The sequence below is a fragment of the Gobio gobio genome (assembly GCF_949357685.1).
Source record: "Gobio gobio genome assembly, chromosome: 11".
NCBI classification, from domain to species: Eukaryota; Metazoa; Chordata; class Actinopteri; order Cypriniformes; family Gobionidae; genus Gobio; species Gobio gobio.
In genome coordinates, this window is record NC_137104.1 from 55448311 (window position 1) to 55464872 (window position 16562).

At 40.6% G+C, this 16562-nt stretch overlaps 1 protein-coding gene across 2 annotated transcripts; it reads right to left on the minus strand.

Annotated features, from left to right (window-relative positions):
• Positions 1-335: 335 nt before the first annotated feature.
• On the minus strand, positions 336-16474 carry tmem79a (transmembrane protein 79a). Of its 2 annotated transcripts, none has more exons than XM_079829573.1 (5): positions 16248-16474; positions 8947-9443; positions 7078-7263; positions 5935-6157; positions 336-2116 (listed from the first exon to the last, which is right to left on the minus strand). In XM_079829573.1, the coding sequence occupies exons 2-5, from the start codon at positions 9386-9388 to the stop codon at positions 1924-1926; spliced, it is 1044 nt and encodes a 347-aa protein (XP_079685699.1). In that variant the 5' UTR covers positions 9389-9443; positions 16248-16474; the 3' UTR covers positions 336-1923. The 2 variants fall into 2 exon arrangements, with proteins under 2 accessions (XP_079685699.1, XP_079685700.1); XM_079829574.1 differs by having other exon boundaries at positions 611-2116; positions 9094-9443; positions 16248-16466.
• Between the last annotated feature and the right edge of the window lie 88 nt (positions 16475-16562).

Below are 16562 nucleotides of genomic sequence, written 5' to 3' on the forward strand. Positions count from 1 at the left end.
AAGATGAAAATATGAACTCATAAACGTCTCACTGTGGATCTGACACTCACACACCTGTCAATCGAACATAATTTATTCATAAATCTTCTCTAAAGATGAAAATATGAACTCATAAACGTCTCACTGTGGATCTGACACTCACACACCTGTCAATCAAACATAATTTATTCATAAACCATCTCTAAAGATGAAAATATGAACTCATAAACGTCTCACTGTGGATCTGACACTCACACACCTGTCAATCGAACATAATTTATTCATAAATCTTCTCTAAAGATGAAAATATGAACTCATAAACGTCTCACTGTGGATCTGACACTCACACACCTGTCAATCAAACATCATTTATTCATAAATCTTCTCTAAAGATGTAAATATGAACTCATAAACGTCTCACTGTGGATCTGACACTCACACACCTGTCAATCAAACATCATTTATTCATAAATCTTCTCTAAAGATGAAAATATGAACTCATAAACGTCTCACTGTGGATCTGATGCTCACACACCTGTCAATCAAACATCATTTATTCATAAACCTTCTCTAAAGATGAAAATATGAACTCATAAACGTCTCACTGTGGATCTGACACTCACACACCTGTCAATCAAACATCATTTATTCATAAATCTTCTACAAACATCAGATTCAAGACGGCATTAGGACAAACATTAGTAAACATGTGAGAAATATGGCACAAATCAACATTTATAATCACAGCATGACAATATCAACCACATAAACATCCAATACTTCAGTCAAACACTCGATTATTCAACATATCCGGGTTATTAATGACACTTTGCTTTAAAAAAAGACGATTATTAAGCACAAATCACAGGATTTTTTACATTAGATTAAGTTATTTTAAACTGTAATCAACATTTATGGAGGAAAGTGTTTAATTGACATGAAATAATGCAAGACATCATTCTAAAATATATTCATGACATCATCGTTACATGTCATAATTAATGCATTAAAAATACTGTTATTTCCATAAATAATTGTACCCAAAGTTCAAATGCGTCACATTTGCATATCCTTCATTACATCTGAACCTGTTTTTAATGCATTACACTTATAAGAATTAATTATTATAATATTTTATAACTATGGTTACAATTATTCAAGAAGACGCCTGTTTTAGAGCCTCATGCTTGAACTGTGACTATTAAACAAAACACAGTATTTTTAACATTACAGTAAGTTTTTTAAAACTATAATGAACATTAAGGGAGGAAAATGTGTTTAATTGTCATGAAATAATGCAAATGAACACATTTACTAAAAGAAAAAGAGTACAAATATGAGCTTTATAGTTGATCACAGCTGCAAAACTACAGTCTAAGATCACTCACACGATAAAATAACTATTTCAATATTTCATTTGTAGTGTTTTTATCATCAAATATTTCAAAATATTCAAAAACATTTTTAATATTTGCAGTATTTCCCAAGTATGGGTAAAAAAAAAACAGAACCAATAGAAAATTACAATTAATAAAATAATTTAATAACAAAATATACTGTAAAAGCCTTAATGTATGTTATAAAGCGTTATATATTTTCATCAATAATTGTACCCAAAGTTCAAATGCATTCCTCGTTACATCTGAAACTGTTTTTTAATGCATTATACTTGATAAAGATGAATTATTATAATGTATTATGACTGTGGTCACAATCCTTCATGAGATCAGTGCATTAAAATGGCTGTAAATAGTGTCTTTCTTTTGAGATGCACTGAGTATTGAGGTCAGATCCTGAAAGAACAGCTGTTAAACCGGTTCTGTCACATGACACACATTGACTTTCATCCCATTCTTCTCCCTCTCTTTCTTCAATAGCTGGACAGAGGTGGGCGTCTGGAGTAAAGTCACACACACCTTTATTAAACTGATGATTCTGTTGTGTTCATCCCCACCATCTGAGTTTTGGGGGCGGGGCTGTGGTGGGCGGGGCCACATCAAAGACCGCCTCCTGTCCGCTCGCTGAGCCAATGAAGTACAGGTTTGCTCCCAGCAGGACGAGCAGAGGCAGGAAGGAGAGCGCGGAGCCCAGAGCCCGAACACTGCTGCCCAACGCCACACAGGCCCAGTAGATCAGCCTGAGGACGGACAACACACACACACACACACACACACAAACACACAAACACACGCACGCGCACACGCACACGCACACGCACGCACGCACGCACGCACGCACATACACACACACACACACACACGCACGCACACACGCACGCACGCACGCACACACGCACGCACACACGCACGCACGCACACACGCACACACGCGCGCACATACACACACACACACACACACACACACACACACACACAAACACACAAACACACACACACACACACACACACAAACACACACACACACACACACACACACACACACACACACACAAACACACACACACACACACTTCAGCGAGCAGCTAAACACACTCCACTGAACGTGTTGATTTCTGAATGGTTGTCGGAAAGTGTTACTTTTTGAATATACAACATAATATATTCATATAATATAAATGTCACTTTCCCCTCCGAGTAAGAACATTTTATTGAATTTTTTGCAAATTTAGTTGAAAATCTCCCCCTCGGACCATGTGACAAATCAGTGATGTCATTTTAGAGAATTGCAGTGTAAATGTTACATTTAAATGTATTTTTACTATTACATTTTACTTAAAGACAAAGTTAAATCTTTCCTTTCCCCAAATATTGTAACGTATAATTAGTTATTTAATTTTAGAGTATTGCAATAATGTAAATGTCACATTTAAGTCTTAAAAATAACATTTCTCCAAGAAACAAACGCGTAACATTTCTATTTATTACTTACACATACAGTTGAGAATCTCTCCCTTCTCCGATGTAACGTATAATTATAATGTGAGATTTAGAGCATCGCAATAAAGCAAATATTACATTTAAACGGCTCATTTTCCAATGTAACCGCATTCTAACGGTGCGTTCACACCAGACGTGAATGAAGCGTTTTGCGCGAGTGATTTACATGTTCAGTCAACACAAAGACGCGAAAAGACATTCTGCGGTTCGCGCGAATGACATGGCGAGAATTGAGCGTTTGACGCGCGATTCGCGCAAGTTAAAAAATTGCCGGATATTCGCGCTGCGTTAACCAATCAGGAGCTTGCTCTAGTAGTGACAACAATGAGGATAAATCATATGTGGATCCCCGGAGCTGTCGACACATCTTCATACTTTATAGAAACAGGAATAAAAAGGACCGTCGGACAGTCTGGTGAGTTGTAGAAAACACTCTTTACTCAATTAGAGCTCTACATATTGAGACTACAGCTAGCTAAAGCCGGCAAATTGAGCTTATTCGCCGTATTTTAGAACAATCATGTCAGCCATTTCACAACGAGACGAGCCGCTGGCAGAAACCTTCACGTCTGTTGTGAAATGAATGTCACTCGTGAATGAAGCGAGTAAACTGAAAATGTTCAAGCGTCCAACTACACGTAAATAGTGCGATTTATTCACGCAAGTCGCGTCTGGTGTGAACACACTTATCGCCAGTGTTTTTCAAGACGTTTTTTGGCGTGTTCACACCCGAGCGATTTCCACTGGCGATGCGGCGAGTGAACGTGCACATTCAGTAGATGAAGCCGCTCCCGTACACAAGGTGGCGCCACTTTAAGCTTCTGACACATAGACTGTAATAAAATATGGGCATAGTGTCCGTGACGTCACCCATAGAGCAGTTTTGAAGTGTAAAGTCAGGTCGAGCTGGCCTAGGATGAGGCCTAGTCAAGCCTAGGCCTCATGAAAGCAATTTTTTAAATGAGATTAGTGCCATCCGGTGGACACATTGAGCATTTTTATCACGCAATAGCACATTTTTACCACTATAGTGGATCTTGCGTTTTATAAAAAAAAATTAAAAAATCGTAGCTTCATCGGAATGGTCTGAAACTTGGTGACTTTATTGGTACTTGGTATATGAACACTCAAAACAATTGGGGACAGGATTTGAAAAGTCTAAGTGGTCATAAAAAAAAATAGTCACACTCAGGGTCTTCGGGTCAAAAATGACCCCCGTAGGAAATGAATGGGAAATTGGCAAAAATATGAAAATACAGAGTTTTTTTGTGCATAAAATCTACAAATCAGCCAGGACGCATCGTCATCGCGCGTCCCTCCTGGATAACTGAAAATGGTCAAAGAGGCGGGACGTGGGCGGAGCTGAGGTGACTAACAGACAGCAGACAAACGGCAATCCACCTGTCACTCAAAGTGGCCACGACCTTAATTATGCAGAACTTTAAGGCTTTATATAATATAAACGAATGAGTTTTTAAAACACCCCCCCCTCACAGTCGTCATGAAGGGCAACATTAGCCGTATAGACCAAAAGCACAGTTTGTCCCAGACTGTAAACATGTGTTCTTCTGCTGTAAAGTTGGCCATTTTAACATGAGCTCAATGAGATTCTGCTCCTTCTGGAGTCTGCCTCTAGTGGCCAGTCCATCAACTGCAGTTTAAGTCACTTGCCACTTGGTCTGACACTCTCGTCACACAGAAGAAGAAGAGAGACAGTATTTACGAGCCAACACCATTCACACTTTTTTGCTAACTGGCTAGCAGCATTAGCAGCTCATCTTCTTCATCGGATCAGTGTGTGCTCGGCAAGAGCGTTTTGTCCTTGAGCGCCACCAAGTGGTGTTTTACTGTAATTTCAGCAGCTCCAGGCACGTCAACTGAAGCGCCGATCTCATTGGTCGGACAGTTTTTAACGCACCGCGTCAAAATAAATAAACAATCCCAAGGCGTTTTTTTTTAAATGACGCTTTTACGGCTGGCGTTTTGCGTGTCAGTGTGCTGACTCACACTGGCGCCCTTTGTTTAAGAACGCGGTGTTAAACGTCTGCGATAAACGCGCGCGAAAATCGTGCGCGAAAATCGTCCCGTGTGAACAGGCCTTAAACGTAACATTTAACCCTCTGGGGTTCTTCATTTATGGGTCACACTCAGGACCTTCGGGTCAAAAATGACCCGGAGGGCGGAATTAAGATAAAAAAGATTTGAGTAAAATCAATTAAATATATTTTTATTCAATAATATTTTTTCTTTTCTTTTTTGGTGTTTTGAGATAATTTTATAAATTATAATTAATATTTATGCAATAATTATGACCCATTTTTTCCCATTGAATATAATAAAAAATTGATATATATATAATTTTTTATTAAAGCTGCATTTCATTTTAGAGTCAAGCCTAGGCCTCATGAAAGCAATTTTTTAAATGAGATCAGTGCCATCCGGTGGACACATTGAGCATTTTTATCACGCAATAGCACATTTTTACCACTATAGTGGATCTTGCGTTTTATAAAAAAAATGTAAAAAATCGTAGCTTCATCGGAATGGTCTGAAACTTGGTGACTTTATTGGTACTTGGTATATGAACACCCAAAACAATTGGGGACATGATTTGAAAAGTCTAAGTGGTCGTAAAAAAAAATAGTCACATTCAGGACCTTCGGGTCAAAAATGACCCCCATAGGAAATTAATGGAAAATTGGCAAAAATATGAAAATACAGAGTTTTTTTGTGCATACAATCTACAAATCAGCCAGAATGCAGAAAAAAAGACTCAACAGTGAAGATCTCTAAAACATCAAAATCAAAATGTGTGTGTGTGTGAGTTTCCATATAGAGTCACCAAGTTTCGGACCATTCCGATAAAACTACGATTTTTAAAAAAATTTATTTAAAAAAATTCGGGTCAGAAAGGTTCGAAGAGCCCCAGAGGGTTAAACATTTAAACGGCTTAAAAGTAACATCTTCCAATTTAAACGTAACAGTATCACAATAACGTAAACGTTGCATTTGAAAGTCTTTAGACTAGCCCCCCCGACACACACACACACACACACACCTGCCGAACACGAAGATGACGGTGAGCAGCGGCACCAGTTTGAGCATCTCCTGCGGGGCGTATGTGGCCGTGACGGCGAGCTGCAGGAAGTAGAGCAGGAACAGGTGGAGGGAGTCTCGGACGTAGAGTCCGTGAACTCTGACCTCGCGGTTCTGCCACGCCCCGTCAAACAGAGGCTTCAGCGAGCCGAACTTCAGCCGGGACACGCCCTGGGCCAGCACGCCTGAAACACACACACACACACACACACACACAATCACCACAGGGTTTCTGCAGGTTTCACCAAGTCAAATTTAAGACTTTTTAAGACCATTATGAATGAAATTTAAGACCTATAAAGGAAATGCAGTCACAAAATTACTTGCAAAGTAAATTTATTTATTCAAATTGAACAATTCGATAAACTTGTATCGATAAACTTGCACTTCCCCATAGCTCAATCCCACCAGGATATTTTTTTGGTGATTTTTTAGATCAAAATGACTGTATTTGTGGTGGTAATTTCCAGAAATTTGCATAATTAGGACTCCACATTTACTGTATTATGTTAGATTCACAATAGTCACACATGACAATAGAATAAACAAAATGCATAAATCTTGTTTATTTTGGAATCTTGCCATTATTTTGCGGTGAAATTACGAATTATGCAGGATCTCAAAAAATGCATTGTTGATTTTTCGTTGTGTTTAGTAATCGCGGAGATGCGAAAAACTGGAGGACTATTATCTGAAGAATAAAATTTGTTTTATGTGTCTGTGGTACAATCCGAAAGAGACTCGCGCCAATAACACCAAAGCTGATTGGCTGCAATATAAGATGCATGCTGGTCTCATTTGTAGTCGTAATACAGCAAACTATATATGGACTAGTGAAAGAAAGAACTACAACACCCAGAATTAAAAAACATTCTAAAGCGCTATGGGAGCATTTCAGTGAGCATTAGAGGAAGAGTTACATGGACGCAGGAAAATGAAGACCTGTTTAAAATGATTTAAGACCTAGAACTCAATACTTCAGCGAATTTAAGACTTTTTAAGGCCTAAAATTTTGATTTTGAAATTCTAGACTTTTTAAGACCCTGCGGAAACCCTGACTGATACACTTTGTGTTTCCACATGTGTGTGTTTTCCCGATCCTCACCCAGCACGATGGGGAAGCTGGCGAAGAACGCACAGCGCAGTGTGTAGACCAGCCTGAGGGCGGAGCTGTGGAGGGGCGGGGCCTCGAAGGGGAGGAGCTTATACCCCGCCCACGTCAGCAACGGGAACACGAGGGCGGCGGCCGCTACACACACACACACACACACAACCTCCACACACACACTGTCTGAGACACAGAGAGACACACTCAAAATCAGCTCTTTAGAACTTATTATACAATACTGCAATGCACTCTACCTGACCCTGGGTTACTACTGTTCACTAAGACTGAAAACTCATTTTAACTTGAAATAATATAAACATTAACTGAAATCATCTCAAATATTTTTTTTTAAATGTATTTAAAAAATGTGTTATTTGAAATAAAAATAAATATTAATTGAATTAATTATATAAAAAAACGTGTTTAAATGTTTTTAAAAGTTACTCAAAATAAAATATAAACGTGAACTGAAATCATATAAAATATACAAAAACTTATGTAAAAAAAAAACTGTTTGTTACTTAAAATTAAATAAACTATAATTAATGTAATAAAAAATGTATTTAATTTAAAAAAGTAAAATAAACAGGAACTGAAAAAATATAAAATATAAGGTTTTGAAAAAAATATTGTTGCCTGAAATAAGATAAAATATTTTAAACAATTATTTTATTTCAGCTATTAAAGGCAACATTTCTATTCTATTCTATTCTTTTCCATTATATTATATTCTTTTCTGTCATTTTATATTCTATTCTTTTCTTTTCTATTCTACTCTTTTCTTTTCTGTTATATTCTATTATTTTCTATTATATTATATTTCTATTCTTTTCTATTCTACTCTTTTCTATGTTATTCTTTTCTATTATATTCAATTATATTCTATTTTTTTCTGTTATTTTCTATTCTTTTCTTTTCTATTCTACTCTTTTCGTTTCTATTCTACTCTTTTCTTTTCTGTTATAATCTATTATTTTCTATTCTATTCTATTTCTCTTATTTTCTATTCTACTCTTTTCTATGTTATTCTATTCTATTCTATTCCATTATATTATATTCTTTTCTGTTATTTTCTATTCTATTCTTTTCTTTTCTATTCTACTGTTTTCTATTCTTTTCCGTTATATTCTATTATTTTCTATTCTATTCTATTCTACTCTTTTCTATGTTATTCTTTTCTTTTCTATTGTACTCTTTTCTTTTCTTTTCTATTCTACTCTTTTCTATTATTTTCTATTCTATTCTATTCTATTCTATTCTATTCTATTCTATTATATTCTATTCTATTCTACTCTTTTCTGTTATTCTATTCTATTCTTTTATATTCTTTTATTTTCTATTATTTTCTTTTATTTTCTATTCTACTCTTTTCTATTATATTCTATTATTTTATTTAGTACTAAAATAACTCAAACTTAAACTGAAACTATAAACACATTCAAAGAAACAAAAGCTAAAAAAAAAATGACAAAACAAAAAACTTTAAAATTTCATTGAAAATATAAAAATAAAAACCAATATGAATAAAAAGTATAACAGTTTATCACGTCTCAGTGTCAACATAATAAATAAACCAGAACACAATCATAATTTGAACAGTTAAAACTCATTTGATCATTAAAAAAGTTTAAATATTACACAAAACTGCCTTTGCTAAAATCAGAAATGACTGCACTTATGTCCATAATGATAAATGAATGTTGCTCATGTAATAATGCCATTCAGCATTAGTTACACATGTGATTTGTGTGCACATGATATGTATTAATGTAATATATACAGTAATTAAGACGTCCTCTGTTTACACTAGCTCAGGGATTGAGTTGTGTTGAATTGATTGGTCTGTCTCACACACATCTGGTTTACCTTCAGGTTTGTCTATGCGGTCGATCCAGGGCGGGTGGAAGTGTTGAGGAGTGTGTGTGTGGACGTGTTGAGGAGTGTGTGTGTGGACGTGTTGAGGAGTGTGTGTGTGGACGTGTTGAGGAGTGTGTGTGTGGACGTTCTGCACACCCGGAGGAATCTTCTCCATCTGGATCTCCTGCATCTGCAGGGCTTCATGTCCCGCCGGCCACACGATCCTCACGTTCGGAGTGAACTCCTGCACCGCTTCCTCTCCACCATCATCATCATCCTCCTCATCCTCCTCTTCCTCCTCCTCATCGTCGGCATCATTCTCCTCCGTCTCCATCCAGTCGTCCCGCTCCTCCAGGTCCTCAGCGCTCTCCGTCCGGCTGTCGGACCCCCGGTCACCTGCATCCGGCCGGGTCAGATCCACAGCGCTCTCGCTCTCGGGATTCTCCATCATGGTGTGTGTTCAGAACCGCTCAGGATGGATATAAACGCTGCACATTTCCACTGTCCTAAACACACACACACACAGAGTGATTTCAAACATCTGTCAGTCCCTTCTGAAAATGCAGATCATCTCAAAATGACATAGTGAAAAGGGGGGGGGGGACCAAAAAGTGGACCTTTTTCACATCATGTTTACTACATTGTTGTCAAATTACTAACCGAGATCATGTACCACCTTTTTCAGTCCAAACACACACTGTTATTTGGCATGGATAATCAAAACTTCCCCATAAAGTTTAAAGTCGGCGTGAAACGGAAGTTGAGATGGTCTTTTTCTCCTTATTGTGACGTATGTCCGAGTGAAACGGCTTCTGAAATTAGAAAAAATGTAGGGCGGGGCTTGATTTCGTCCTTCGGGAATTAATTGGATCGTTGGGCGTTGCTAACAAAATGGATTTGAAGTTTGCACTCAGTTGTGGAGAAAAACTCGATCTATCTCTTAAATAAATGTATTTTCTCTCTAAATCTTTTCTATATATGTTACTGAGCATATTTCCTCACTTTTCGCTGGTTTATGCTACAGATTTCACTTATTTTAAGCCTTTTATGGCTTTATTTCTGTAAAACTTTTTTCTCAGCTCTCCCTTATATAATCTCCCTTTACACCCGCTGCATTCCTCAGTGCGAGCAGCCACGACAAGCTGTTCGTCCGAGTAATTTTTACATAAAAAAAGCTTTTATTTCTTATATATTTCACTCTTTTTGCCTCAAGTCCTTCCTGAAGAAGGTTTTGTGTACAACGAGAAAAATGCAGCTAACCACTAGACCTGTCACGATTATAAAAATAATCGTTTGATCGCGATTAATAGGGCTCGGGCGCTGCGTTGCATTCTGGGACGTGGCGGCCATGTTGATGGCCTCGCGAATGTAAACATACAGCAAATCGAACGAGGAGAAGCAGAGTTGGGAGAAAGAAAAACTATGTTAAAATCCCGAAAAGGATGTGGAATTTACAGGGATACGTTAAATAGGGAAGCCAGGGACCGGTATATGGACAAAATTGGAACTATTAACGGTTTGGATTCATATGAAATTTGCAGTTCACAAATGGATGGGTTCAGGAGCTGCAGACCATGAAGCCTATGTAACGTTAACCTTTTACCTTGAAGCATTCTGCACCGTTCTGTGTTCTCGGGTTGCACTACTTGCAAATAAACACTGAAAAATATCTGATTGTGTGACACTTCTTGCTTTTGCACATTATACGGTTATTGCGATTGTGTGACACTTCTTGCTTTTGCACATTATATTGATTTAAGTATATTTATTTTGAAGATTGTGGGTATGGATGCAACAGACACTTATGGCTGTATTTAATGCACATTTATTTTATTTCAACGCTAGGGCTCATGTTTGTCAGAGCACAACATACATACACAATCTTATAGAGGAATGTCATGTCTTCGTCCTTGCTTGGCAACACCATGTGAATCGGTACTTTATCTGACAAAATAGTGTACTTGTTGCGGACGGTTACAATCACCCTTTACACGTGAATTCGGAGGTGGGCATTTTTTCTTGTGCTCCCCACATCTCTTGCATCAGCTGACAGCGTTCTTTTGTGAAAGCAGGGATCTTTACCTCGGCACACATAAGTCCCACACACTGTCCTTTATGTCAAAGCCGCGATCAGCCAACACCATATCCCCAGGTAACAGTTTGTCTTACAAGCGCGATCCAAGCGAGCCGACGACTCAGTTAATCCATTTTCGAACTTTTTCCCATGGCGATTATGTGATCTAGTGTTACACCCCACAATGCAGCAACGGTTTACCATGGTTTCCAATAATAACGCCAAATTAAGACACACGACTGAGAGGGAGCACGTCTATAAACAGTGCGCAGTAGTCCGAGTAGCAGCAAATGAGGCCATCAACATGGCCGCCACGCAAAGTAATGACGTCATACGCCCGAGCCCTATTGGTCTAATCGCGGTCATTACAGGTGATCGTTATTATTGCCCACTATTAGAAGACACAAGGGGGCCCTGTAGTTAGTAGCGGGAAGTTCGGATCATTTTACAGACTCGGATCTTTGAATCTCGTTCAGCAAAATGAAAAAAAAAAAAAAAAATTTGAGTCATTTCAGCATAACAGGAAGAACGAAAGACTCGGACCCCGCGGAATGCGAACCTCGAAAGATGAACTAATAATTTCTCTTTCCGGTTCTGACAGCATAGTCTACTATAGGACTGACAGGAAGAACGAAAGACTCAACCCGAACTCGAGGGATGAACTAACATTTTCTGTTTCATGTACAGAACCTATGGGATTTTGCGCACACGCGCGGCCAACAAAATGAACGGATCACTCTCTGAGACAACTCGGTAGTCCCGAGTCATATTAAGAATCATTCGTTCATGAACGACGTACCTGCAGCACTCTACTTCTACCGGTCTCCCTCTGAATTCATTACGCTGAGCATTACGTTCAAATTATATTGCCCTGTTGATTTCTCCATCCTGAGTTAGAGCAGCCCAGTTATTCAACAAAGATGGATTTAGTTTCAAAGCCGAAAACGACAACGCCAATCAACATGACATCATGGCTTTGCTTAACTTTCTAAAGCCAAATGGCGTGTTATCAGTACGCATTTTGAGCTATCCGCGTGTATGTCTACGCAGTGTGATTCCGCGTGTATGTGTACGCCGAAACAAACCATAATCTCCACGTGTATGTCTACGCAGTGTGATTCCGCGTGTATGTGTACGCCGAAACAAACCATAATCTCCACGTGTATGTCTACGCAGTGTGATTCCGCTTGTATGTGTACGCCGAAACGAACCATCATCTCCGCGTGTATGTCTACGCCGTGTGATTCCGCGTGAATGTAAATGGATTTATAAACATACTAAATTATGCTTTTTTTTTGAAAATGTAAAAGTGCAGAATGTTTCTTGTGATGGGTAGGTTTAGGGGCTTAGGTTTAAGTGTGTGTGTGTGTGTGTGTGTGTGTGTGATGGGTAGGGGCAGTGTAGGGGGATAGAATGAAACGGCGTTGATAAACACGTTAAAAAGCGATTATGCGTCTTGATAGCACTCCAAAATGGCATAGCGAATTGGCGTGTCATACATAGGTTTCCTTTAATTTCCAAGTTGGCGAGAAAGTAGCCTACATGTGCATATGTGCAACAAGTACTGCTTCTGAAAGAATGTTCAGTACAGCTGGCAACATTGTCACCCCAGTTAGATGCTGTCTTAAGCCAGAAAAAGTCAACATGCTAGTGTTTCTTTCCCGTAATCTACCAAGCCATTAAGGAGCATGATTGTTTTTATTTCAGAATTTGATTTTTATGGCCTGTTCTGTTATGGTCATAGTTTATATTTGTGATTCATTGTTTCTGTTATTTACAGAATTTTCAAAGTTGTAAAATATATTTATATTTTACTTTAGTTTGGAATGAGATATTGACAGTCCTTTATGTGTTATGGTAAATTTATGGTGATTGTTTCTATTATTTATACTTTCATATACATTTACATTGTTTCTTTAAATGTACACATTTCTGAAAGATACATATTTTTCATTGATTAAATTACTTTAATATTTAAAGGTTTTAAGTGTATTAATGTGTTATTGCAAGTGACAACTTACAAGGGATTCAATTAAATAATCACAACAATTTGTATGACAATTAATCGACAAAGCCCTAAAACAGGCAATTAATCGCCAAAGCCCTAAAACAGACAATTAATCGTCATAATTGCAATTATTTATTGGACAATTAATCGTCAGCCAAATTTCATAATCGTGACAGCCCTACTAACCACCATATTTCTACGATCAGTGACAGGTTTCTGAGAGACGCCACAGCCCCGTCCTCGCGCCACAACCCCGCCCTCGCGCCACAACCCCTCCCTCGCGCCACAACCCCGCCCTCGCGCCACAACCCCGCCCTCGCGCCACAGCCCCGCCCTCGCGCCACAACCCCGCCCTCGCGCCACAACCCCGCCCTCGCGCCACAGCCCCGTCCTCGCGCCACAGCCCCTCCCTCGCGCCACAACCCCGCCCTCGCGCCACAACCCCGCCCTCGCGCCACAACCCCGCCCTCGCGCCACAACCCCGCCCTCGCGCCACAACCCCGCCCTCGCGCCACAACCCCGCCCTCGCGCCACAACCCCGCCCTCGCGCCACAACCCCGCCCTCGCGCCACAACCCCGCCCTCGCGCCACAGCCCCGTCCTCGCGCCACAGCCCCGCCCTCGCGCCACAGCCCCGTCCTCTTGCCACAGCCCCGCCCTCGGCCCACAACCCCGCCCTCGCGCCACAACCCCGCCCTCGCGCCACAACCCCGCCCTCGCGCCACAGCCCCGTCCTCGCGCCACAGCCCCGCCCTCGCGCCACAACCCCGTCCTCTCGCCACAGCCCCGCCCTCGGCCCACAACCCCGCCCTCGCGCCACAACCCCGCCCTCGCGCCACAACCCCGCCCTCGCGCCACAACCCCGCCCTCGCGCCACAACCCCGCCCTCGCGCCACAACCCCGCCCTCGCGCCACAGCCCCGCCCTCGGCCCACAACCCCGCCCTCGCGCCACAACCCCGCCCTCGCGCCCAAGCCCCGCCCTCGCGCCACAGCCCGCCCTCGCGCCACAGCCCGCCCTCGCGCCACAACCCCGCCCTCGCGCCACAACCCCGCCCTCGCGCCACAACCCCGCCCTCGCACCACAACCCCGCCCTCGCACCATAACCCCGCCCTCGCGCCACAACCCCGCCCTCGCGCCACAACCCCGCCCTCGCACCATAACCCCGCCCTCGCGCCACAACCCCGCCCTCGCGCCACAACCCCGCCCTCACACCATAACCCCGCCCTCGCACCATAACCCCGCCCTCACACCATAACCCCGCCCTCGCACCATAGCACATGACCGGGAGAGAAGAGAAGTCGTTTCAATGGGGGAGAGAACGTTAACGTATTTGATTAAAGATTAGAAGGGTAAATTATTTTTTTTTAATTAATGAAGTGCACAGATAAATCAGTTATAGTGAACACTACAATATTAAATATAAAAAAAACGAATTGTAAAATTTGATTTCATGCCGCCTTTAAATCACACATTCACGTGACAGAACTATTAAGCTAACATGTTTGTTTCATGTTGCGAAACATGAAGTTTTGAAGAAGTCACTAACGTATAATTGGTCAGAAAACAAAGGTGCTTTAATTATTTGGCCTACACTTTGCTGCACACACACACACACACTAAGTAGTTAGAAGGGTTTGGGGTCATGCTCCCCCGAGAAAATGTTGATTTCTCTGATCTACATCTGTGCATTTTAAGACGTTTGAAGGCCAAAAAATGTATGAGAAATAGCTTTAAAACTAAGTCAGTGGGCAATATAGATGATCTATCAATTCCTGCTCTCTCTCTCCTCATCTCCATCACTCTTTCTTTTTCTCTCATTCTCCTGATCTTGCCCTCTCTTCCCCTCCTAAAGCAGTCAACAAAACATAGGGTCAATTTATATTTAGAATTTTTTTTATTAATCACGTTCTAAGATTTAAAAAAAAAAATTAATTCACAATATGTACACATTCATTATTAATCGTATGCATCATATGAAGAAAATGGATTTGTTAATGTTTCTTGTCCTCTCACATTGACAGATGCTAATTGCTACATTAAATCACGTAAATTATATATGTATCTATATACCTATTTAATTTTAAATTAAAATGGGCAAAATTAGACAAAGGTTTATTAGTTTGGCTGAGTATTTGTATCGGTAGTTTAACATTTCGTTCCTAAAACAGTTGCCAAATATGAAATGTTTAGTTTAGCTACTTGCATCTTATCTCGCACTTTATGAGCGTTTACTGAAGCGTCGCGCTGGAATTCGCGCTCAGCATCTTCAGTGAACATAAAGCCCGCCTACTTTGTTTTGATTGGTCCTCTTAAATATTTTGCCGTTGACGAGCGGTGACAGATCGCAGCTCAGATGAGAAGATCTGGTGCTGTGCAATATCTGCTGCATTAAAGTAATACTATAGGCAATTTCACAACATTTATTATATAGCCACATCTGAAAAATACAGAGGTCCGGATTCAAATTATTGGCCATCATTACTTAAAAGAACACCTGTTTAATACAAAAAACTTTGTTCGAACCACCCCCTGCCTACGGGCATGATTCAGTCGATAATAGCTGTTTCTTTCCAGTTGTGTTTTTATCTCACTTTATTACGCATTAAATTACACAGATATGCGTTTAATAATTAAGCAAAGTATTTCCTGCTGACATGATCTAATTCAACTATAGGAATAGGCAAAAATTACTTTAGATAAACATCACATTTGCCGAGGTCAGAGAAAGTAACGTAAAAGTAACGTACCGGATTACTTTCCATAAAAAGTAACTAAGTACCGCGATTCGTTACCTTTTTGTACAATATTGTAACATTACTTTTAAAGGTGACGTTTTCCTCAACACTGGATACAGTGTGTGTGTGTGTGTGTGTGTGTGTGTGTGTGTGTGTGTGTGTGTGTGTGTGTGTGTGTGTGTGTGTGTGTGTGTGTGTGTGTGTCAGCACGTAACAACACACACACTTCCCTGTTAAGTGTGTAACTCTGAGTCACTCTTTGAGCGGAATGAGTAATGCAGTGACACCAGTTCAACCTGAACACACGGAAATTAGCACAAATACATCAGAAATAAACACAACACCGACCAACACGCCTTCACTACACTTTAACCCAAGGGGAATTAATAATTTAAAGCTCTTAAAACACCTCAGATGAGGCTTAAACACCAACTCTGGCGTGAGATCATTTCACATGAAGTCTGAGAATGAAAGCAAAACGCCGTTTCTTACCTGACACTCCATTTAGGTGAATATAATCAATGTATATGGAATATTATAAGCGCTAATAAGAGGTGAGGAGTGTGTGAGACTCGAGCAGGATCGCTGTGGTGGTCACACACTCGTACAGGTGCGACAGTCAGTCCGCAGGTGAATCATTCTCGCGCGAGGTCACGTGATTCTCGTCGACGCCTCTCGAACGCAACCCGTGTTGTTTACTAAAAGCGCCGCACATGTGTGCGAGTCAGGCGCAGTGCAACCGAACTACCCCGCAGCTGAGCGACAGCTCCCTCAGCCAATCACAACGCTGCCTGCGCCACGACAGCC

What these genes read in the sequence shown, in the direction of transcription:
- tmem79a (XM_079829573.1), bottom strand. Translation starts at nt 9,388, where the DNA reads ATGATGGAGAATCCCGAGAGCGAGAGCGCTGTGGATCTGACCCGGCCG. An exon ending in CCGCATAGACAAACCTGAAG is followed by an intron (nt 7,264 to 8,946) that starts GTAAACCAGATG and finishes TCTGTGTCTCAG; the next exon opens with ACAGTGTGTGTGTGGAGGTT. An exon ending in CAGCTTCCCCATCGTGCTGG is followed by an intron (nt 6,158 to 7,077) that starts GTGAGGATCGGG and finishes TGTGTGTTTCAG; the next exon opens with GCGTGCTGGCCCAGGGCGTG.